This window comes from Salmo trutta, chromosome 12 (genome assembly GCF_901001165.1).
Source record: "Salmo trutta chromosome 12, fSalTru1.1, whole genome shotgun sequence".
NCBI lineage: Eukaryota > Metazoa > Chordata > Actinopteri > Salmoniformes > Salmonidae > Salmo > Salmo trutta.
In genome coordinates this window covers 70,554,096-70,578,789 of record NC_042968.1, presented here as the reverse complement: position 1 = coordinate 70,578,789, position 24,694 = coordinate 70,554,096, and the positions used below count along the sequence as shown (strand labels likewise).

The window sequence follows — 24,694 nt, the reverse complement described above, 5'->3', positions numbered from 1 at the left end:
AACACGATTCTCTGGTCTGATGAAACCAAGATGGAACTCTTTGGCCTGAATGCCAAGCGTCACATTTGGAGGAAACCTGGCACCATCTGTAAGGTGAAGCATGGTGGTTGCAGCATCATGATGTGGGGATGTTTGCGGATGTTGATGATGTTTGTTGCGGCAGGGACTGGGAGACTTGTCAGGATTGAGGCAAAGATGAACAGAGCAAAGTACAGAGAGATCCTTAATGAAAACCTGCTCCAGAGCTCTCAGTACCTCAGGCTGGGGTGAAGTTTCACCTTCCAACAGACCAACGACCCTAAGCACAAAGCCAAGACAATGCGGTAGTGGCTTCGGGACAAGTGCTGAATGTCCTTGAGTGGCCCAGCCAGAACCCGGAATTGAACCCACTACCGGAATTGAACCCACAACAAAGTACTGAGTAAAGGGTCTGAATACTTATGTAAATGTAATGTTTCATTTTTAAATATATATATAAATTATATATATCTAAAAACCTGTTTTTGCTTTGTCATTATGTGGTATTGTGTGTAGATTGATGAGGAAAAACAACATTTTAATTAACCTAACAAAATGTGGAAAAAGTCAAGGGATCTGAATACTTTCTGAAGGCACTGTAAGCTTGAAATGGGCATGGTCTAATTGACACAACAACTAAAAACACATATCTAGGTTTTGCATTGTTAATCGGCCAGAAGTAATTATTTATCAAAGCTGGCTAACTCATTGATCCTGTTTTGTAGTAGACCCTTCAGGTCTTACCTCTTCTACCCTCCTCCGAGCCACAATTAGACCACCCCCCCTGTTTACCCAGTTGAGACTGGATTGCATTACTCTTTGAAACATAAACACAGGGCCGTAATCGGTTTGTCTATTTTTCAAATGTGCAGCCGTGCAGTCAAGCAAAACCGGCCTGACTGGGGGGTTTTCTAGGAATGTGAGGCAGAGCTGTGGTCTCCCCCCAGCCTCCCCAGCATTAGAGATAATTTCCCATGTTTGTCTATGGGTCTGCATGTGCTCCCCAAAGGCTTCCTGTTGTGTTTGCTGATGATCTGGTTCCCATTGACTGAGTTGCGGACTGTGGAGGAGTCTCTCTCTTTCTGTCTTTTTGTGTCTCGTCTCTTTCTATTGTTCAGCCAACATTTAGCCACATGGTTGGCGGGGATCTCATAATCTCAAGAAATGCAATCACTTTCTTCCACATTTTTTTCCCCTACCTTGCCTGTCTCTCTCAGGAAAGTCATTATTTGTGGATTGCAGTGTTGGCTAGGCTGAGTGGGCTTCCCACTAATAGGGGCTCATTCAGCACGCTCATTTAGAGGGGGTAGTGTTGGAGGGTAAGTAAGGGGAAAGACCTGACTGACTGACTGCTGGAGGCCTGTTGATCCTATCGCCTAGCAGGGGGGCCCTCGCTGAAGGGAGGAAGGCATCCCAGCCCAGGCTCCCTTACTGTACATTGCACTACGTTTTATTTTATGATTTTATGATGTGAAGTACTTTGTAACTTGTATCGAAAGTGGTATACAAATAGTTATTATTAACACAATTAAAGTAATTATTAGAATACACACTCCTTTCTTTGTTTCTCTCTGCCTTTCTGTTTCTCTCTCCATCTCCTCTCCTTTTCTCTTTTCCTCTCTGCTCCTCTCTTTCTGTCTGCCTCTTTCTTGCTGCACGGTCTGTCTTGCTGCTGCACGTTCCAGAGCTGTATACACAGCACTGAGTGAGTGAGGGCTGGGGAAGTCAGTCCCCATGAAGGACTGTCTGGGCTTTTAGCGCTAACGATGCAACCACTGTTTCGGGGGATGGCAACATCGGCTTCTGGAGGCATTCCACTCTCAGTGTCTGTCTCTATATGGCCAGAGCTTTTCAGAACAACTACCCCGACTGCCTTGATTTAATCTCAATCGCCATCTCAAATACTGAACCATGGTTTTCCAATGCCTCGCAAAGAAGGGCACCTATTGGTAGAAAAAAAACCAGACATTGAATATCCCTTTGAGCATGGTGAAGTTATTAATTACTCTTTGGAAGGTGTATCAATACATCCAGTCACTACAAAGATACAGGCGTACTTCCTAACTCAGTTGCCGGAGAGGCTTGGTGACTTTAAAACAGTTACAGAGTTAATTGGCTGTGATAGGAGAAAACTGATCAACAACATTGTAATTATTACACAATACTAACCTAATTCACAGAGTAAAAAGAAAGAAGCCTGTACATATTATGAATATTCCAAAACATGCATCCTTCTTGCAACAAGGCACTGAAGTAATACTGCAAAAAATGTAGCAAAGCAATTAACATTATGTTTGGGGCAAATCCAAAACAACACATCACTGAGTACCACTCTTCATATTTTCAAGCATGGTGGTGGCTGCATCATGTTCTGTGTATGCTAGTCATCTGCAAGGACTAGGAAGTTTTTTAGGATAAAAGAAACGGAATAGAGCCAAGCACAGGGTAAATTCTAGAGGAAAACTTGGTTCAGTCTGCTTTCCAACAGATACTGGGAGACAAATTCACATTTCAGCAGGACAATTATCTAAAAAATAAGGCCAAATATACACTGAAGTTGCTTACCAAGATGACATTGAATGTTCCTGAGTGGCTTTGTTACAGTTTTGACTTAAATTGGCTTGAAAATCTATGGCAAGCATTGAAAATGGCTACCTGGCAATGATCAACAACCAACTTGACAGAGCTTGAATCATTTTTGAATTATGGGCAAATATTGTACATTCCAGGTGTATAATGCTCTTAAGCAGAAATCTTATTAATTTGCATATCCGATTCGAATCTGTTATTTTTCCTGCAGTCTGAAAAGCCAATTATTATTATTTTTTATTTTTATTTAACCTTTATTTAACTAGGCAAGTCAGTTAAGAACAAATTGTTATTTACAATGATGGCCTACCAAAAGTTCTCCTGCGGGGACGGGGGCTGGGATAAAAAAAAAAATACAGTTGAAGTGAGAAGTTTACATACACCTTAGCCAAATACATTTAAACTCAGTTTTTCACAATTCCTGACATTTAATCCTAGTAAAAAATCCCTGTTTTAGGTCAGTTAAAATCACCACTTTATTTTAAGAATGTGAAATGTCAGAATATTAGTAGAGAGAATGATTTATTTCAGCTTTTATTTATTTCATCACATTTCCAGTTGGTCAGAAGTTTACATACACTCAATTACATACACGCTTTTTCAGTTCTGCCCACAAATGTTCTATAGGATTGAGGTCAGGGCTTTGTGATGGCCACTCCAATACCTTGACTTTGTTGTCCTTAAGCCATATTGTCACAACTTTGGAAGTATGCTTGGGGTCATTGTCCATTTGGAAGACCCATTTGGAACCAAGCTTTAACTTCCTGACTGATGTCTTGAGATGTTGCTTCAATATATCCACATAATTGTCCTACCTCATGATGCCATCTATTTTGTGAAGTGCACCAGTCCCTCCTGCAGCAAAGCAGCCCCACAACATGATGCTGCCACCCCCGTGTTTCACGGTTGGGATAATGTTCTTCGGCTTGCAAGCCTCCCCCTTTTTTCTCCAAACATAACGATGGTCATTATGGCCAAACAGTTCTGTTTTTGTTTCATCAGACCAGAGGACATTTCTCCAAAAAGTACGATCTTTGTCCCCATGTGCAGTTGCAAACCGTAGTCTGGGTTTTTTCTATGCCGGTTTTGGAGCAGTGGCTTCTTCTTTGCTGAGCGGCCTTTCAGGTTATGTTGATATAGGACTCGTTTTACTGTGGATATAGATACTTGTGTACCTGTTTCCTCCAGCATCTTCACAAGGTCCTTTGCTGTTGTTCTTGGATTGATTTGCACTTTTCGCACCAAAGTACGTTCATCTCTAGGAGACAGAACGCATCTCCTTCCTAAGCGGTATGACGGCTGTGTGGTCCCATGGTGTTTATACTTGCGTACCATTGTGTGTACAGATGAACGTGGTACCTTCAGGCGTTTGGAAATTGCTCCCAAGGATGAACCAGACCTGCGGAGGTCTAAAAAAAAATTCATGAGGTGTTGGCTGATTTCTTTTAATTTTCCCATGATGTCAAGCAAAGAGGCACTGAGTTTGAAGGTAGGCCTTGAAATACATCCACAGGTACACCTCCAATTGACTCAAATTATGTCAATTAGCCTATCAGAAGCTTCTAAAGCCATGACATCATTTTCTGAAATTTTCCAAGCTGTTTAAAGGCACAGTCAACTTAGTGTATGTAAACTTCTGACCCACTGGAATTGTGATACAGTGAATTATAAGTGAAATAATCTGTCTGTAAACAGTTGTTGGAAAAATTACTTGTGTCATGCACAAAGTAGATGTCTTAACCGACTTGCCAAAACTATAGTTAACAAGAAATTTGTGGAGGGGTTGAAAAACGAGTTTTAATGACTCCAACCTTAGTGTATGTAAACTTCCAACTTCAACTGTATATAGGACAAAACACACCTCACGACAAGAGAGACACCACAACACTACATAAAGAGAGACCTAAGACAACAACATAGCATGGCAGCATCACATGACAACACAGCATGGTAGCAACACCACATGACAACAACATGGTAGCAACTCAATATGGCAGCAGCACAATATGGTAGGAGCACAAACGATGGTACAAACATTTTTGGGCACAGACAACAGCACAAAGGCAAGAAGGTAATACAATACATCACACAAAGCAGCCACAAATGTCAGTAAGAGTGTCCATGATTGAGTCTTTGAATGAAGATATGGAGATAAAACAGTCCAGTTTGAGTATTTTTTGCAGCTCGTTCCAGTCACTAGCTGCAGCGAACTGAAAAGAGGAGCGACCCACGGATGCACGTGCTTTGGGGACCTTTAACAGAATGTGACTGGCAGAACGGGTGTTGTATGTGGAGGATGAGGGCTGCAGTAGGTATCTCAGATGGGGGGAGTAAGGCCTAAGAGGTTTTTATAAATAATGATCAACCAGTGGGTCTTGTGACTGGTATACAGAGATGACCAGTTTACAGAGGAGTTTAGAGGGCAGTGATGTGTCCTATACGGAGCATTGGTGGCAAATCTGATGGCCAAATGGTAAAGAACATCTAGCCGCTCAAGAGCACCCTTACCTGCCGATCTATAAATTAAGTCTCTGTAATCTAGCATGGGTAGGATGGTCATCTGAATCAGGGTTATTTTGGCAGCTTGGGTGAAAGAGGAGTGATTACTATAGAGGAAACCAAGTTTAGATTTAACCTGAACCTGCAGCTTTGATATGTGCTGAGAGAAGGACAGTGTACCATCTAGCCATACTCCTAAGTACTTGTATAAGGTGACTACCTCAAGCTCTAAACCCTCAGAGGTAGTAATTACAATGGTGGGGAGAGGGGGCATTCTTCTTACCAAACCACATTACCTTTGTTTTGAAGGTGTTCAGAACAAGGTTAAGGGCAGAGAAAGCTTGTTTGACACTAAGAAAGCTTTGTTGTAGAGCGTTTAGCACAATCTCCAGGGAGGGGCCAGCTGAGTATAAGACTGTATCATCTACATACAGATGGATGAGAGAGTTTCCTACTGCCTGAGCTATGTTGTTGATGTAAATTGGGAAGAGCGTGGGGCCTAGGATCGAGCGTTGGGGTTCTCCCTTGGTGACAGGCAGTGGCTGAGACAGCAGATGTTCTGACTTTATACACTGCACTCTTTGAGAGAGGTAGTTAGCAAACCAGGCCAAAGACCCCTCAGACACAATACTCCTTAGCCGGCTGACAAGAATGGAATGGTCTACCGTATCAAAAGCTTTGGCCAAGTCAATAAAAATAGCAGCACAACATTGCTTAGAATCAAGGGCAATGGTGACATCATGAGGACCTTTAAGGTTGCAGTGACACATCCATAACCTGAGCGGAAACCAGAGTGCATTCCAGAGAGAATTCTATAGACATCAAGAAATTCAGTCAGTTGATTATGAACAAGTTTTTCCAACACTTTTTATAAACTGGGCAACATAGAAATTGGCCTATAACAGTTAGGATCAGCTTGATCTCTCCTTTTAAATTATAAATGCACAATGGCTGCCTTCCAAGCAATGGGAACCTCCCCAGAGAGGAGAGACAGGTAAAAAGGTCAGAGATAGGCTTGGTGATGATAGGGGCTGCAACCTTATAGAAGACAGGATCTAAACCATCTGAACCAGATGTTTTTTGGGGTCAAGTTTAAGGAGCTCCTTTAGCACCTCAGACTCAGTGACTGCCTACAGGGAGAAACTTTGTAGCGGGGCAGGGGAAAAAGAGGGAGGAGCATCAGAGCTAGTCACATTAGAAGGGATGGGTGGGAGATGAGGAAATGATAGACAATGAGACATGACTGAGTCAAATAGGAGTCATGACTTAATGAAGTGGTGAGTAAAGAGTTCAGCGATGTGCTCCTTGTCAGTAACAATCACATCATCACCATTAAGGGACATGGGGATCTGTGAGGAGGAGGGATTATTCTCCAGGTCTTTAACCATTTTCCAGAACTTCTTGGGGTTAGACCCACAGAGAGAGAACCGCTCCTGAAAGTAACTAACTTTGGCCTTCCGCATAGCCTGAGTGCACTTATTTCTCATTTGCCTGAACGAGAGCCAGTCAGCCTGAGTATGCGTGTGCCGAGCCTTTCACCAAATGAAATCATTGAGTTGGAGTAACTCTGCCAGATCACGATGAAACAAGGGACTGAACCTGTTTTTAATTCTCAATTTTCTTTATGGGGGGCGTGTTTGTTAACAATACCACTGAAAATATTATAAAAGAAGGTCCAAGCATCTTCGACAGAGGTGATCAAGCTGATTCTTTCCAAATGTACAGAGGCCAGGCCATGAATGAAGGCTCGCTCATGAAAGTTTTTTAGCAAGCATCTATGACATATCTGGACAGGTCATTTCACTGAGCAGCCATTACAAACACAGGCTGTAAAACAGTGATCACTAAGGTCATTACAGAAAACACCAGATTGATACCTGTTAGGATTATTTGTGAGGATAACATCAAGGAGAGTAGCCTTTTCTGGGTATTTGGAGTCATACCTTGTGGGATTGGTAATAATCTGAGAAAGATTTAGGGAGTCCCGTTGCTTTAGGACTTGGTCAGGTGGTTTAATCATGTCCCAGTTTAGGTCACCTAGCAGGACAAATTCAGACTTAGTGTAAGGGGATAGGAGAGAGCTTAGGGCAGGTAGGGTACAGGCTGTTGCTGATGGTGCAACAGTCAACAAATAGTTATTTGAATGTTTAATGCTTAAAACCAGCAAATCAAATTGTTTGGGGACAGATTTGTTGGAGACAACCGAGTACTGCTACACTTTATTTACTTTGCCACCATGGCATTTTTTGCCTTTACCTCCCTTATCTCACATCATTTGCTCACATTGTATATAGTCTTATTTTTTTCTACTGCATCATTGATTGTATGTTGTTTTACTCCATGTGTAACTCTGTGTTGTTGTATGTTGTCGAACTGCTTTGCTTTATCTTGGCCAGGTCGCAATTGTAAATGAGAACTTGTTCAAAAAACTGAAGGTGTTCCTTGGTAAAGATTGCCACTCCACCACCTTTGGAATATCTGTCTTGCCAAAAAAAAGGTTAGAACCAGAAAGGTTAACAGCAGTGTTCAAAACACTCTTTCTTAACCACGTCTCAGCAATGACAAACACATCTGGATTGGAGCAGTGAACCCACACTTTCAATTTGAGGTAATAAGCTTCTAGTGTTAATGTGCCGAAAACCCAGGCTTTTACAAGAGCAGAAATCAGTGAAACAAATATCAGAACACAAGTCAGAATTGAGGCTAGCAACAGTAGATGGGCCAGGGTGTACATGCACATTTCATCAGCAGTAATACAATCAATCAATAAATAGTAGGCCTATACTCGTTAATTAAAGTGTTTCTGAGTAAGCTCACATAATAAGCTTCACAAGTTAATTAGCCTACCTAAAAAGTCTGTGTGTGTGTGTAAATGCATGTGTGCTGGAGGCGAGTGAAATCTCGGGAGAGAGGGGGGAGTGTGGCTGGGGTACCTATGCCAGACAGGGAGAGACAGGCCAGGGAGAAGCTTTTTTCGGGGGGCAGATTCCTTGTAGAAAATCCCAGCTAGCTAGCTACGTAGCTAGCAAGTCTCTGTCCACAATTTTTTTTCCCACGTGCAAAATGAGGTTGTTAGCTAGTTATATCAGTTTCGGTGAATGGTCCTTTACGACGGGCAAACAAAGTTGTCTTGTGGCTGTTGTATTTTGGAGATTGCGAGGAGGATAACATTCTCTAGAATTCAGTCGTCCCTGGCGACGGCGGTCCATGGTGATGGTGCTGCCCCTCTGGGCGAGATCTCAAAGCACACCAGCTGGTGTGTGTCCTTCCCCATTAGACTGGTGTAGTTCTCCTTGTCTGAGGTCAGGCTCATTCAGACCAGGAAGCTGATTTAACCTAAAACATCATTGGTGCAGTATTTGGGGATTCCTCTCTGCTCCTCATGTATCTGGTCGAGCAAATATAAGCTGTGGATGAGTTTGGACCTGACCATCTCTTCTCTGGGAAAGAACTTCTCATCTGTTGACTTGCCCCTCTCATTGTGACTGTTGTAGGACATGGAATCTGATATTTCAAGCCACATTTCAAATCACCTAGGTGACCAAAACAGCTCAAGGACAGATGTTTGGACAGTCAGTAGTCCAAAACAAATTTGAAATACAAAACTGACAATGCCTTTAAGACACATTCGGCGACCTCTCCTCTGGATGACTGGTTTCTGGATGTTTTCTGGTGTCTCTGTGCAGGTGTTTGATGACCTCGATCAAGCGTGTCCCTCAGCAGTCTGCGCGGGTCGGCGCTGTCAACCAATTGCTTACATAAATAACTAAGTGCTCCATTGATTGGCCGGTGTGACAGGGAGCCAAAGTGCCTGCGAACTCCCCTGAACTCTCCTTTGCCAAAGCACTGACGTCACCTTATTTGATCACTTTAATGGTAATATTGGCATTTGGTTGGCCTGATGAAATAGAACAATTTAAAAAGGAAAGGAAGATACCTAGTCAGTTGTACAATTGAATACCTTCAACTGAAATGTGTCTTCTGCATTTTACCCAACCCCTCTGAATCAAAGAGATGCAGGGGGCTGTCTCAAATCAGCATGAACAGCGCCCAGCGAACAGTGGGTTAACTGCCTTGCTCAGGGGCAGAACGATAGATTTTTACCTTGTCAGCTCAGGGATTCAATCCAGCAACCTTTCGGTTACTGGCCTAACGCTCTAACCACTAGGCTACCTGCCAATTAGTTTGAGTTGAAGTAGTACACACTCATGATCTTGACGATGTTTCCGTTTAATGAGATTGAGGAAATGCATATCTTTTTGGCCTTTTGACCTCTTAGAGAAGTAATATTCTTTCTCTGTTTAACTTGCTCTCTCTCTCTATCTCTCTCTCTCTCACACACACACACACACACACACACACACACACACACACACACACACACACACACACACACACACTGACCTTTATGTGTCACCATTCCCAATTAAAACAAGACATGAACATGACATGTTCTCCAAGGCTACTCACTCACGTATCATCAGACCCTCGCCGCCGCGACTCTTCCGGTGGCGGAGGTGACAAAACCTGTGAGCCCCCAGTGTGTGACTGTGTGATGATTCCGGGGCAGACATCGGTGGGGTGGGGGGGTCGGGGTGGTTGGGACACGTACAGGGGTAGCAACAGATATCTTGGAGCCTGGATAACTCAGGGCGTTACAGAAGGGCGATGTACGGAAGATAATTGCATTTGTCTCACCTGTTACCTTTCACAGGCCTTCAAGAGTGCCACAATGAGCTCATACTGGTGTGCAGGCAAGGGAGATGTCATCGACAACTGGTGTCGCTGTGACCTGAGTGCCTTCAGCAAAGACGGCCTTCCCAACTGCAGTCCCCTGAGGCAGCCTGTGTAAGTCAGAGCCTACCTCCCATCTATCCAAGCCTAGGGAGAACTGTTGGAGTTGTAACAACCATCCCTAGGGCTGGGACCAACCTTTAATTGCTGTAGGCCAGTCCAAACACCCCAGTGCTCACTCTCAAGAAATAACAGTGTATCTTGTTCTCTTACCCCAGCTCTGTTTTGAGTCATCATACACCCCAGCTATTGAAACCATCAGAACTTTTGGAGAGAGATACAAGGCATTGGATGAGCAATGGCTCTCCGGTGGATTTCCACATTAAATTGAATGGACCTACTTGCTTGTTTGATTTGTCGAATGGATGCATTGATGATTCCAACTTGCTCCCTATATCTGGTCTCAACATTTTATTAACAGGCTCGTAGGGTTGCTTTCCCCGACACAAAGTAAGCCTAGTCCTGGACTAAAAACACTTTTAACTGACATTCTCAGGAGTAAGCTTAATGTTCCCGGGAAACTAGTCCTCAGTGCTGTTGACTTCAAATATTGTTATTGAATTAAGGTGACCCACCTCCTTCCTCTCTCTGTCTGTGTCAGGCTCAGACTGGCCCCTCACCTAGAGCCCTCCAGCACCATGGTGGCCCTGGAGTGGCTGGATGTGGAGCCCCTGATTGGCTACAAGGTGTCTGATTACATCATCCAGCATAAGCGGGTGGAGGACCCCTCGGAGGCAGAGATCTACACAGGTAGGTAGGCCGCTAGTATATTTCACTTTGGTCCAACCTACATCAGTTATTGACAATTGTTTATCCTATGACAAAGCCAAAGGGACATTAATGAGCTTATTTACCAGTGACGAGCCACATTATCTAACTGTTTGCTCTGCTGATCTGTGGAGGCCTGCTCTCACAGACAAGGTTAGACACTTGGTGGGTGAACCGGAGGGAAGAACGGGGGGAAAGGAGGTGGGTGGTGTGTGGGAGGGGGAAGACAGGAGAGGATGAGAGGATGAGGCTAGGCTATGTGACAGGGGCCATAATTAACGCTGACCCCTAAGTGTGTAAGTCTGGGGTAGTGAGTCAGAGCTTTGGGTGATAGGGATTTAATAAAGGAGAAGAGATGAGGTGCGTTGGTGGAAATAGCCAGCTTTAGTCATCGGCCACGCGGACAGGTGATCATTCACACCTGGGAGGAGGAGAGGAGGAGAGCTGATGAGCCGGGCCCAAAAGCCGGAGCGGGCACAGATAGGCATCCTGGCAGGGGTGTGGTAGGGACAGGGCAGATGGCGTTTGTGTGACTCACCTCTGCGTCAGAGCTGTCCAGGATACAGATAAGAATGTGAACAATATCTTTCTCTCTATTTACCTCTTTATCTTCTATCTCAATGTCTCTCTCCTTCTCTGTTTTCTTAGTCTATAGTGTGTCTCTTGCACTGTTATTGTCTCTCATCCCTCTCTTGTTCTCTTTCTCTCTCTCTCCAACTCTCTCTCAAACTCTCCAAATTCCTCCAGAAAGCCAAGAAAAGTTGGACTGACATTGATTTGTCTGTAGTAAAAAAAGCCCTGACTTTTATTGTGTGTGTGTGTGTGTGTGTGTGTGTGTGTGTGTGTGTGTGTGTGTGTGTGTGTGTGTGTGTGTGTGTGTTCCCTGAAACACATGTTGCAATCACAACAAAGGATTTCATTGTTGTGGGAGTCTTGGATTCCCAGATATCATCTTGGTGTGTGTAATCAAGGTGAGAAGGGGAGAGAAGCGTTGGCATGGCATCGCTCAGGTTCTCTCTATTGGAAACTTCTTCTGGGTCGTCTATAATAAACCATCAAAACAACCCTTTGAGTGGCTCCCAGTTTTACAGAGGGACGGAATCAAACCCTCCATTGTTCTCCAAACTGGGGGATCTACCGTGCTGATACAAAGTTGGACTTGGTCGGAGAGGGGGATTTATGGAATAATGGGGACTTATTATTCTTATTATTCTCTCCAAGACTTGGGAAGAGGAGACTGTCTGCCCGGCCAGTGATAACCTAACCTGCTTAGGGGAAAGACAACAAGTGTCACCGAGTTCAGATGGCTACGCAAATCCGGACTAGTATTGTTTTTTCACAATGTCCAATTCCATCCATGGAAATTCATATCTTCTATACCCATGGCGAATCGTTTGGTTTCAAGACCTTGCATTGATGTCCTTTCTAGGGAAAGAAAAAGTTGTTTTATTTTAAAAACAGAACCGGGATAGATATAAAGAGCCCCAGTCCCTGATCACCTGGAGGCTTTAAACCACAGATGAGACTTCCACAGAGAAGCATCAGATGATCAAAGGCAGACCGCTCCGATCTGGGCCACACCCCAGCTTTCATACACCTGCCAAGTGAATTGAGTGCTCTTCAAAACTGGAGTCAGTTTAATACCTCATATATCTGAAGTTTTGTAGCAGGTATGTGTCCCTCTAGTAGTTAAATCCATTGGAAACTAAATGGCTTTTGCATTAAAAAATATACCTACATCGGCAAGATATGAAAGTCCATGGGCTTTAGGCGGTATTGGGTTGGTCAGGTGAAGCAACATCCAGATCAGGTTGTTTGATACAAATAAAATCAGTCATGTCAAAAGGATTCGTTAGGCTTGGAACGACTTTGGAGATATTGAGGAGGTATTAAGGTAGGATTGGATGGATTGCACCTTGGGTTAAAAACTCAAAAAGGCAATGATCTTCTAGTCTTCACCTGACTCGCACCTTGGGATTTAAAAAAATATATACATTATCCTAAGCATAACCTTCTACAACTCCCTATTTTGTATGATCCTATTCCTATGTTCCCTGTTGACATACAGTACCATTCAAATGTTTGGACACACCTACTCATTCAAGGGTTTTTCTTTATTTTTACTATTTTATACATTGTAGAATAATAGTGAAGACATCAAATCTATGAAATAACACATATGGAATCATGTAGTAAGCAAAAAAGTGTTAAACAAATCAAAATATATTTTATATTCTTCAAAGTAGCCACCCTTTGCCTTGATGACAGCTTTTCACACTCTTGGGATTCTCTCAACCAGCTTCATGAGGTAGTCACCTGGAAGTCATTTCAATTAACAGGTGTGCCTTGTTAAAAGTTAATTTGTGGAATTTCTTTCCTTCTTAATGCCTTTGAGCTAATTAGTTGTGTTGTGACAAGGTAGGGGGGTATACAGAATATAGCCCTATTTTGTAAAAGACCAAGTCCATATTATGGCAAGAACAGCTCAATATTCAAAGACAAATGGCAGTCCATCATTACTTTAAGACATGAAGGTCAGACAATCCGTAAAATTGCAAGAACCTTGAAAGTTTCTTCAAGTGCAGTCGCAAAAACCATCAAGCGCTATGATGAAACTGGCTCTCATAAGGCCCGCCACAGGAAAGGAAGACCCAGAATTACCTCTGCTGCAGAGGATACGTTTATTAGAGTTACCAGCCTCAGAAATTGCAGCCCAAATAAATGCTTCACAGAGTTAAAGTAACAGACACATCTCAACATCAACTCTTCAGAAGAGACTTGTTTGGGCCAAGAAACACGAGCAATGGACATTAGACCAGTGGAAATCTGTCCTTCGGTCTAATGAGTCCAAATTTGAGATTTTTGGTTCCAACCGCTGTGTCTTTGTGAGATGCAGAGTAGGTGAACGGATGATCTCCGCATGTGTGGTTCCCACCGTGAAGCATGGAGGAGGAGTTGTGATGGTGTGGACATGCTTTGCTGGTGACACTGTCTATTATTTATTTAGAATTCAAGTCACCCTTAACCAGCATGGCTACCACAGCATTCTGCAGCAATACGCCATCCCATCTGGTTTGCGCTTAGTGGACTATCATTTGTTTTTCAGCAGGACAATGACCCAAAACACACCTCCAGGCTGTGTAAGGGCTATTGACCAAGAAGGAAAGTGATGGAGTGCCGCATCAAATGACATGTCCACAATTGAGATGGTTTGGGATGAGTTAGACCTCAGAGTGGAGGAAAAGCAGCCAACAAGTGCTCAGCATATGTGGGAACTCCTTCAAGACAGTTGTCAAAGCATTCCTCATTATGCTGGTTGAGAGAATGGCAAGAGTGTGCAAAGCTGCCATCAAGGCAAAGGGTGGCTACTTTGAAGAATCTAAAATATAAAATGTATGTTGCGTTGTTTAACGTTTTTGGTTACTACATGATTCCATATGTGTTATTTCATAGTTTTGATGTCTTCACTATTATTCAACAATGTAGAAAATAGTAAAAATAAAGAAAAACCCTTGAATAAGTAGGTGTGTCAGAACTTTTGACTGGTACTGTATACTCCCATATCTTCTGCTGTACTACTCCCTTCTTTTATCCGTCTCATCTTGTTCTTTGGGAGGCTTAGTGAGAGCAAGCTGTAGCACCACCCTGATCTGATCTCACATCTGCATGAACCATCAACACCTATCTCCCTTTTCAATTCTCAACCCTCAAATCTGTCTTTTACTCAAATCGAACCAGAGAGAAAACCTACTCTCCCTGGCAAGGTCAAGAGCAGCAGCAGTGATGGTCTGAGATGGACTGACTCTCTTTGAAATGCTTGGACAGTGTCCTAGTCGGCCTAGTCCTCAGTACATAAACACTACTGTTTATATGCTCGTGATCCGCCCGATCTACGATCCCCACCCGGGCAGACCATCAGTAAGCCTTGGGTCTCCACAGGTAAGGGCATGAGGCCCAGTCTCAGAGCCTGAAGGAGAACCTAAAAGCCCCCTATCCTTTGAATGGCAATAAGCACCCACATCCCCCTTCCTCTCTGATTGTTTACCTCTTCTCTTAGAGATGTTATTGTTTACCTCTTCTCTTAGAGATGTTATTGTTTACCTCTTCTCTTAGAGATGTTATTGTTTACCTCTTCTCTTAGAGATGTTATTGTTTACCTCTTCTCTTAGAGATGTTATTGTTTACCTCTACTCTTAGAGATATGTATCATCCCCTGGTTCTTAGATCAACAACAAATCAAATTAAATGTTATTTGTCACATGTTTCGTCAACAAAAGGTGTAGACTAACAGTGAAATGCTCACTTACCGGCCCTTCTGAACAAAGCAGAGATTAAAAAAAGAGAAATAATAGAAAAATAGTAACACAAGAAATAAATACACAATGAGTAACGATAACTTGGCTACATACAGTGCCTTTGGGAAAGTATTCAGACCCTGTCACGAGTGCTGTCTTCAAATTCCCTGTCATCAAGGAGCCAAGGCGCCAAGGAAACCAAAACCAAAACAATAAACAGGTACGCAGCAAGAAACGTAACGCACTGTGCCGTACACACACAGAAATAACAATAACCCACAAACACAGGTGGGGAAAAGGCTGCCTAAGTATGATTCCTAATCAGAGACAACGATAGACAGCTGCCTCTGATTAGGAACCACACTCAGCCCAAAACAAAGAAATACAAAAACATAGCATCCCCACCCCACACCCTGACCTAACCACATAGAAAAACAAACCCTCTCTCTCAGGTCAGGGCGTGACAGACCCCTTCACTTTTTCCACATTTTGTTATGTTAATGCCTCATTCTAAAATGGATTTAAAAAAATGTTTACCCTCCTCAATCTACACACAATACCCCATAAAGACAATGTGAAAACAGGTTTTTTGAAATGTTTGCAAATTTATGACAAATAAAAAACAGAAATACCTTATTTACATAAGTATTCGGACCCTTTGCTATGAGACTCGAAATTGAGCTCAGGTGCATCCTGTTTCCATTGATCATCCTTGAGAGGTTTCGACAACTTGATTGGAGTCCTCCTGTGGTAAATTAACTTGATTGGACATGATTTGAAAAGGGACACACCTGTCTATATAAGGTCCCACAGTTGACAGTGCATTTCAGAGCAAAAACCAAGCCATGAAGTCGAAGGAATTGTCCGTAGAGCTCCGAGACAGGTTTGTGTCGAGGCACAGATCTGGGGGAAGGGTACCAAAACATTTCTGCAGCATTGAAGGTCCCAAAGAACACAGTGGCCTCCATCCTTCTTAAATGAAAGAAGTTTGGAACCACCAAGACTCTTCCTAGAGCTGGCCACCCCGGCCAAACTGAGCAATCGGGGGAGAAGGACCTTGGTCAGGGAGGTGACCAACATGCTGATGGTCATTCTGAGAGCGCTCTAGAGTTCTTCTGTGGAGATGAGAGAACCTTCCTGAAGGACAAACATCTCTGCAGCACTCCACCAATCAGGCCTTTATGGTAAAGTGGCCAGATGGAAGCCATTCCTCAGTAAAAGGCACATGACAGCCAGCTTGGAGTTTGCCAAAAGGCACCTAAATACACTCAGACCATGAAAAACAAGATTCTCTGGTCTGATGAAACCAAGATTGAACTCTTTGGCCTGCATGCCAAGCATCACGTCTGGAGGAAACCTGGCACCATCCCTACGGTGAAGCATGGTGATGGCAGGACCTTGCTGTGGATATGTTTGTCGGGGGCTGGGGACTAGTCAGGATCGAGGCAAAGATTAAAGCAGCAAAGTACAGAGACATCCTTGATGAAAACCTGCTCCAGAACACTCAGGACCTCAGACTGGGGGCGACGGTTCACCTTCCAACAGGACAACGACCCTAAGCACACAGTCAAGACAACGCAGGAGTGGCTTCAGGACAAGACTATGAATGTCCTTGAGTGGCCCAGCCAGAGCCCGGACTTGAACGCTGTCTAACATCTCTGGAGAGACCTGAAAATAGCTGTGCAGCAACGCTCCCCATCCAACCTGACAGAGCTTGAAAGGATCTGCAGAGAAAAATGGGAGAAACTCCCCAAATACAGTTGTGCCAAGATTGTAGCGTCATACCCAAGAAGACCCAAAGCTGTAATCTCTGCCAAAGGTGCTTCAACAAGGTACTGAGGAAAGGGTCTGAATATTTACAGTTGAGGTCGGAAGTTTACATATTGAAGTCATTAAAACTTGTTTTTCAACCAGTCCACTAATTTCTTTTTAACAAACTATAGTTTTGGCAAGTCGGTTAAGACATCTACTTTGTGCATGACACAAGTAATTCTTCCAACAATTGTTTACAGACAGATTATTTCACTTATAATTCACTGTATCACAATTCCTGTGGGTCAGAAGTTTACATACACTAAGTTGACTGTGCCTTTAAATAGCTTGGAAAATTACAGAAAGTGATATCATTGATTTAGAAGCTTCTGATAGGCCAATTGACATCATTTGAGTCAATTGGAGGTGTACCTGTGGATGTATTTCAAGGCCTTCCTTCAAACTCAGTGCCTCTTTGATTGACATCATGGGAAAATCCAAAGAAATCAGGCAAGACCTCAGAAAAACATTGTAGACCTCCACAAGTCTGGTTCATCCTTGGGAGCAATTTCCAAACGCCTGAAGGTACCACGTTCATCTGTACAAACAATAGTATGCAAGTATAAACACCATGGGACCACGCAGCCGTCATACCGCTCAGGAAGGAGATGCGTTCTGTCTCCTAGAGACGAACGTACTTTGGTGTGAAAAGTGCAAGTCAATTTCAGAACAACAGCAAAGGACCTTGTGAAGATGCTGGAGGAAACAGGTACAAAAGTATCTATATCCACAGTAAAACAAGTCCTATATCGACATAACCTGAAAGGCCGCTCAGCAAGGAAGAAGCCATCGTTGTCTCTGATTGGATGCCATACTTAGAGGTGTTGAGTTTGCGCCAGACAGTGTTTTCCTTGATGGCCAAAAAGCTACATTTTAGTCTCATCTGACTAGAATACCTTCTTCCATATGTTTGGGGAGTGTCCCACATGCCTTTTTGGTGAACACCAAACATGTTTGCTTATTTTTTTCTTTAAGCAATGGGTTTTTTCTTGCCACTCTTCCGTGAAGCTCAGCTCTGTGGGGTGTATGGCTTAAAGTGGTCCTATGGACAGATACTCCAATTTCCGCTGTGGAGCTTTGCAGCTCCTTCAGGGTTATCTTTGGTCTCTTTGTTGCCTCTCTGATTAATGCCCTCCTTGCCTGGTCTGTGAGTTTTGGTGGGCGGCCATCTCTTGGTACGTTTGTTGTGGTGCCATCTTATTTCAATTTTTTAATAATGGATTTAATGGTGCTCCGTGGGATGTTCAAAGTTTCTGATATTTTTTTATAACCCAACTCTGATCTGTACTTCTCCACAACTTTGTCCCTGACCTGTTTGAAGAGCTCCTTGGTCTTCATAGTGCCGCTTGCTTGATGGTGCCCCTTGCTTAGTGGTGTTGCAGAGTCTGGAGCCTTTCAGAACAGGTGTATATATATATATGGAGATCATGTGACAGATCATGTGACACTTAGATTGCACACAGGTGGATTTTATTTAACTATTTATGTGACTTCTGAAGGTAATTGGTTGCGCCAGATCTTATTTAGGGCATAGCAAAGGGGGTGAATACATATGCACCCACAATTATTTGGAGCAAGTCATTTTTTTCATCTCACTTCACCAATTTTGACTATTTTGTGTATGTCCATTACATGAAATCCAAATAAAAGTCTAATTAAATTACAGGTTGTAATGCAACAAAATATGAAAAACGCCAAGGAGGTGAATACTTTTGCAAGGCACTGTTGAAAATTAACAGTAGCAGAAGTGTACGTGATGACTCTAAACAGTTAGTGCAGAAAGGGCCAATACAGCTATGTGGCTCACTATTTATCTAACTATTTAGCAGTCTTATGGCTTTGGGCTAGAAGCTGTTCAGGGTCCTGTTGGTTTCAGACTTGGTGAATCGGTACCACTCTCCGTGCGGTAGCAGAGAGAGTCTATGACTTGGGTGGCTGGAGTCTTTGACAATTTGTTGGGCCTTCCTCTGACATCGCCTGGTATAGAGGTCCTGGATCGCAGGGAGTTCGGCCCCATTGATGTATTGGGCCGTATGCACAACCCTCTGTAGCACCTTGCGGTCAGATGCCAAGCATTTGCATACCAAACGGTGATGCAGCCAGTCAAGATGTCATCAATGGTGCAGCTGTAGAACATTTTGCGGATCTGAGGGCCCTCCTGAGGGGTAAGAGGCATTGTCATGCCTTCCTCAGTGATGTGGACACCGAGGAACTTGTTGCTCTCGACCCGCTCCACTACAGCCCTGTTGATGTGGATGGGGCATGCTCGGCCCTCAGTTTCCTGTTGTCTTGCTGATGTTGAGGGAGAGGTTGTTGTCATGGCACCACACTGCCAGGTCACTGACCTACTTCCTATAGGCTGTCTCATCGTCCTCTGTGATCAGGTCAACCACTTTGTGTCGTCAGTAAACTTAATGATGGTGTTATAGTCGTGCACGGACACGCAGTCGTGGGTGAACAGGGAGTACAGGATGCACGCACCCCTGAAGGACCCCCTTGTTGAAGATCAGCGTGGCAGATCTGTTGTTGCCTACCCTCACCACCTGGGGGCAGTCCGTCACGAAGTCCAGGATCCAGTTGCAGAGAAAGGTGTTCAGCTTAGTGATGAGCTTAGAGGGTACAGCGGTGTTGAACGCTGATATATAGTTAGGGTTTCCCTTTGTAATGCATGCTAGATTGAAAGCCTTGCCAAATCCGACGAGCATCAGAGCAGGCGTAGCAGGATTCGATCTTAGTCCCGTATTGACGTTTTGACTGTTTGACGCAGCCGTCATACAGCTCAGGAAGGAGACGTGTTCTGTTTCCTAGCGATGAACGTACTTTGGTGTGAAAGGGCAAATCAATCCCAGAACAACAGCTAAGGACCTTGTGAAGATGGTACATATAGGTACAAAAGTTGGAACTGCACATGGGGACAAAGATCGTACTTTTTGGAGAAATGGTCTGATGAAACAAAAATAGAACTGTTTGGCCATAATGACCATTGTTATGTTTGGAGGAAAAAGGGGGAGGCTTGCATGCCGAAGAACACCATCCCAACCGTGAAGCACGGGGGTGGCAGCTTCATGTTGTGGGGGTGCTTTGCTGCAAGGGGGACTGGTGCACTTCACAAAATAGATGGCATCGTGAGGAAGGACACTTATGTGTATATATTGAAGCAACATCTCAAGACATCAAGAAGTCAAGAAGTTAAAGCTTGGTCGCAAATGGGTCTTCCAAATGGACAATGACCCCAAGCATTCTTCCAAAATTGTGGCAAAATTGCTTAAGGACAACAAAGTCAAGGTATTGGAGTGGCCATCACAAAGCCCTGACCTCAATCCCATAGAACATTTGTGGGCAGAACTGAAAAAGAGTGTGCGAGCAAGGAGGCCTACAAACCTGACACAGTTACACCAGCTCTGTCAGGAGGAATGGGCCAAAATTCACCCAACTTATTGTGGGAAGCTTATGGAAGGCTACCCGAAACGTTATTCGAAATTTAAACAATTTAAAGGCAACGCTACCAAATACTAATTGAGTGTATGTAATCTTCTGACCCAGTGGGAATGTGATGAAAGAAATAAAATCTGAAATAAATCATTCTCTCTAATATTATTCTGACATTTCACATTCTTAAAATAAAGTGGTGATCCTATCTGACCTAAAACAGGGAATTTTTACTAGGATTAAATATCAGGAATTGCGAAAAACTGAGTTTAAATGTATTTGACTTCAACTGTACATACGGTGACTTGGGTTTTTGTTTGTCTACCTGCCTCTTGAGGATTGACCACAAGTTCTCAATGGGATTATGGTCTGGGGAGTTTCCTGGCCATGGACCCAAAATATCGATGTTTTGTTCCCCGAGCCACCTAGTTATCACTTTTGCCTAGTGGCAAGGCTCTCCATCATGCTGTAAAAGGCATTGTTCGTCACCAAACTGTTCCTGGATGGTTGGGAGAAGTTGCTCTCGGAGGATGTGTTGGTACCATTCTTTATTCATGGCTGTGTTCTTAGGCAAAATTGTGAGTGAGCCCACTCTCTTGGCTGAGAAGTAACCCCACACATGAATGGTCTCAGGATGCTTTACTGTTGGCATGACACAGGACTGATGGTAGCGCTCACCTTGTCTTCTCCGGACAAGCTTTTTTCCAGATGCCCCAAACAATCGGTAAGGAGATTCATCAGAGAAAATGACTTTACCCCAGTCCTCAGCAGTCCAATCCCTGTACCTTTTGCAGAATATCAGTCTGTCTCTGATGTTTTTCCTGGAGAGAAGTGGCTTCTTTGCTGCCCTTCTTGACACCAAGCCATCCTCCAAAAGTCTTCGCCTCACTGTGCGTGCAGATGCACTCACACCTGCCTGCTGCCATTCCTGAACAAGCTCTGTACTGGTGGTGCCCCGATCCCGCAGCTGAATCAACTTTAGCAGACGGTCCTGGCGCTTGCTGGACTTTCTTGGGCGCCCAGAAGCCTTCTTCACAACAATTGAACCGCTCTCCTTGAAGATCTTGATGATCCGATAAATGGTTGATTTAGGTGCAATCTTACTGGCAGCAATATCCTTGCCTGTGAAGCCCTATTTGTGCAAAGCAATGATGACGGCACATGTTTCCTTGCAGGTAACCATGGTTGACAGAGGAAGAACAATGATTCCAAGAACCATCCTCCTTTCGAACTCAATCAGCATGACAGAGTGATCTCCAGCCTTGTCCTCGTCAACACTCACACCTGTGTTAACGAGAGAATCACTGATCACCTTTTGTGGCAGGGCTGAAATGCAGTGGAAATGTTTTTTGAGATTCAGTTCATTTGCATGGCAAAGAGGGACTTTGCAATTAATTGCAATTCATCTGATCACTCTTCATAACATTCTGGAGTGTATTCAAATTGCAGTCATACAAACTGAGGCAGCAGACTTTGTGAAAATTAATATTTGTGTCATTCTCAAAACTTTTGGCCACGACTGTATATGCATCAGATGCATGAAGAAATATTTGCGGAATATATTTAAAAAAAATAGTTATTTGTTTAGATAGAGTCAAGGAAAAGTTTTGTATAATTCTGCAAAGTCGTAGAAAAAATGTAGGCCTATAGCCTATTTGAGTTTCCCTTACAGTAAACACATTACCCACAGGGGAGCCAGGCCATGCCAATCAAAATTACTTTTTCCCCACAAAAGGTCTTTCTGTGGGCTTTTCCCCACAGAAATGCTTCTCAACAATCCCACATCCTTCCTCAGATGATCCTGCAGGTGATCCTGCAGGCTCCTGGGATGGCGTGGTTACACGTGGTCTGCGATTGTGAGGCCGGGTTGGACGTACTGCCAAATGATCTAAAACGACGTTGGAGGCAGTTTATGGTAGAAAAATTAACATTCAATTCTCTGGCAACAGCTCTGGTGGACATTCCTGCGGTGAGCATGCCAATTGCACGCTCCCTCAAACCTTGAGACATCTGTGGCATTGTGTTGTGTAACAAAACTGCACATTTTAAAGTGGCCTTTTATTGTCCCAAGCCCAAGGTGCACCTGTGTAATGATCATGCCTCCTACACCAACTCAGAAGCTAGGATATGCATATTATTACCAGATTTGGATAGAAAACACTCTGAATTTTCTAAAACTGTTTGAATGGTGTCTGTAAGTATAACAAAACTCATATGGCAGGCCAAAACCTGAGAAAAAAAAAAGAATTTTGTGGCTGTACTATTTTTTTTGAGTCATTGTTAATAGATAACACAGTGAGAAAGGAATCATTTCGCACTTCCTACGGCTTCCACTAGATGTCAACGATCTTTATAAAGTTGTTTGAAGCGTCTATGATGAACAGAAGAGGAAGACAAGGAAGAGAAGTTGACCTCCCTGGGATGTCGTCACTTCATTATTGGCCACACCTGCGCATGCATGTGAGTTCATGTCAGGCGAGACATTTTTCAAAAACGTTTTTCAAGACACAGGAGAGGTCGGGTTGAAACATTACTGATGTTTCACGTTAAAAATGGCTCTAAAGATTGATGCTAAACAACGTTTGACATGTTTGAACGAACGTAAATAGATAATTTTTTTTACTTTACGTTGTGACTTCCCCCCACCCCCCCTACTTTTTAGTAGCCTACCGAAGCGTTAACAACTTGGAGTTATTTGGACATCAATTATGAACTTTGTCGAAAGAAGCCACATTTGTTGTGGACCTGGGATTCCTGGAAGTGCCTTCTGATGGAGATAATCAAAGGTAAGGGGATATTAACAATTTCATTATCGATATTAGATGATGCTAACTGTATAGCCTAGCCTATTGTTCTTAGCATTGTACCCCGTTTATTGCAAAATGTGATTTCCCAGTAAAGTTATTTTGAGATCTGGCAATGCGGTAGCATTTACGAGATTATAATATATTATTCTTTGAATGACAATATTATAATTCACCAATGTTTTCGAATAGTAATTTTGTAAATTGTAACGCTGAATTCAAGGAAGCATTTGAGGCGAAAAAAATTCAGAATTTCACCGCGACTGTAAATGCTGTTTTTGGATATAAATATGAACTTGATGGAACAAAAAATGCATGTATTGTATAACATAATGTCCTAGGAGTGTCATCTGATGGAGATTGTCAAAGGTTAGTGCATAATTTTAGCTGGTTTCTGATTTTGGTGACGCCTGACCTTGAATTGAAAATGGATGTTTGTACTTTTTTGGCTATGTACTGTCCTAACATAATCTAACTTTATGCTTTTGCCGTAAAGCCTCTTTGAAAATCGAACAATGTGGTTAGATTAAGGAGATGTTTATCTTTTAAATGGTGTAAAATAGTTGATTGTTTGAGAAATTGAAATTATTAGATTTTTGATGTTTTGAATTTCCAGCCTTGCTAGCAATCCCATCTCGGGGTTTAATGCTACCCCCTAGCCCCAACAGGTTAATCGGCTTCTTGGGAAAGGAGAAATTCTCAGTAACAGGGAAGTAACACATTTGTGCAGCATTTTTAAGAGAAATACACTTTTTTGTGGATGTGGAACATTTCTGGGATTTATGTTTTTAGCTCATGAAACATGGGACCAACACTTTACATGTTGTGTTTATATTTTTGTTCACTGTAGTTTTTGTTCAGTAGCCAGAGCTATGCTGCCGCACGAGTAGTCATGTGCTGAATGCATGGACAGCACAGATATTCTTGGAAAAAGTGACATTTGAAAATAGAGCTGGACCTCTTGAATTTTGAGAGTCATTTGACAAAGGTAAGTGTCATAGAAATGGCAGAATATGCTCTTTCTGTTACTATATAGAAATCATGTTTTACCTGCATGTGACTCTGAAGGATTTGATGAATTGATGCTCCTTTCCCTGCATCTGTCAATTACAAGATGCGCCCATCCCTTCATGTACAATATGACAACTGATAACTCATCAGATTATTGTCAATTTAATCTTGTCAAAAGGCTAACTCTTATTATGTGTTAAATTAGTTTCGCTATAGTTTAGATGTAGTTTTGATGGGTCGGCTGTGCAGGCTGACTGACATCGTTTCTTTCCCGCCCATCAACTTGGATAGAGTCAAGGGAATGTTATGCATTATTCTAAAGGCCTACGGCAAAACGTAGGATGTTTTCATTTCCTTAACAATAAATTTGATTAGGAATAGAGTTACAGTAAATAAAACAATCCTGTAACACGTAAAAGAGAATCAACCCGCAAGGCGCGTGGCCAAATTTTAACATGAGCGCCAATGCTCAGAAATAGGCATAACACAAACTAATCATTACACTGTTGTTCTAAATGAAATCAGCCTCTTCACTCTCATCATTCAGTTAGGCCTAATTTAAGTTTGATTGTGAAGGAACTTGCACAATTATCGCCCATTCCATCCATTTGTCATTCATTCAGTGGGCTGGCATCGTTTGCTTCCCTGGATAGAGTCAAGGATATGTTTTGCATT

The 24,694-nt window shown here is 43.0% G+C and overlaps 1 protein-coding gene across 1 annotated transcript in view; it reads left to right on the top strand.

The window, feature by feature from the left end:
* Positions 1 to 24,694, top strand: part of LOC115204090 (astrotactin-2) — a 525,217-nt gene that overhangs the window by 416,241 nt on the left and 84,282 nt on the right. Inside the window, exons 18-19 of the mRNA XM_029769397.1 lie at positions 9,821 to 9,954; positions 10,502 to 10,650. Of these exons, the coding sequence (XP_029625257.1) occupies positions 9,821 to 9,954; positions 10,502 to 10,650 (283 nt within the window). The remainder of the gene's footprint in view (positions 1 to 9,820; positions 9,955 to 10,501; positions 10,651 to 24,694) is intronic.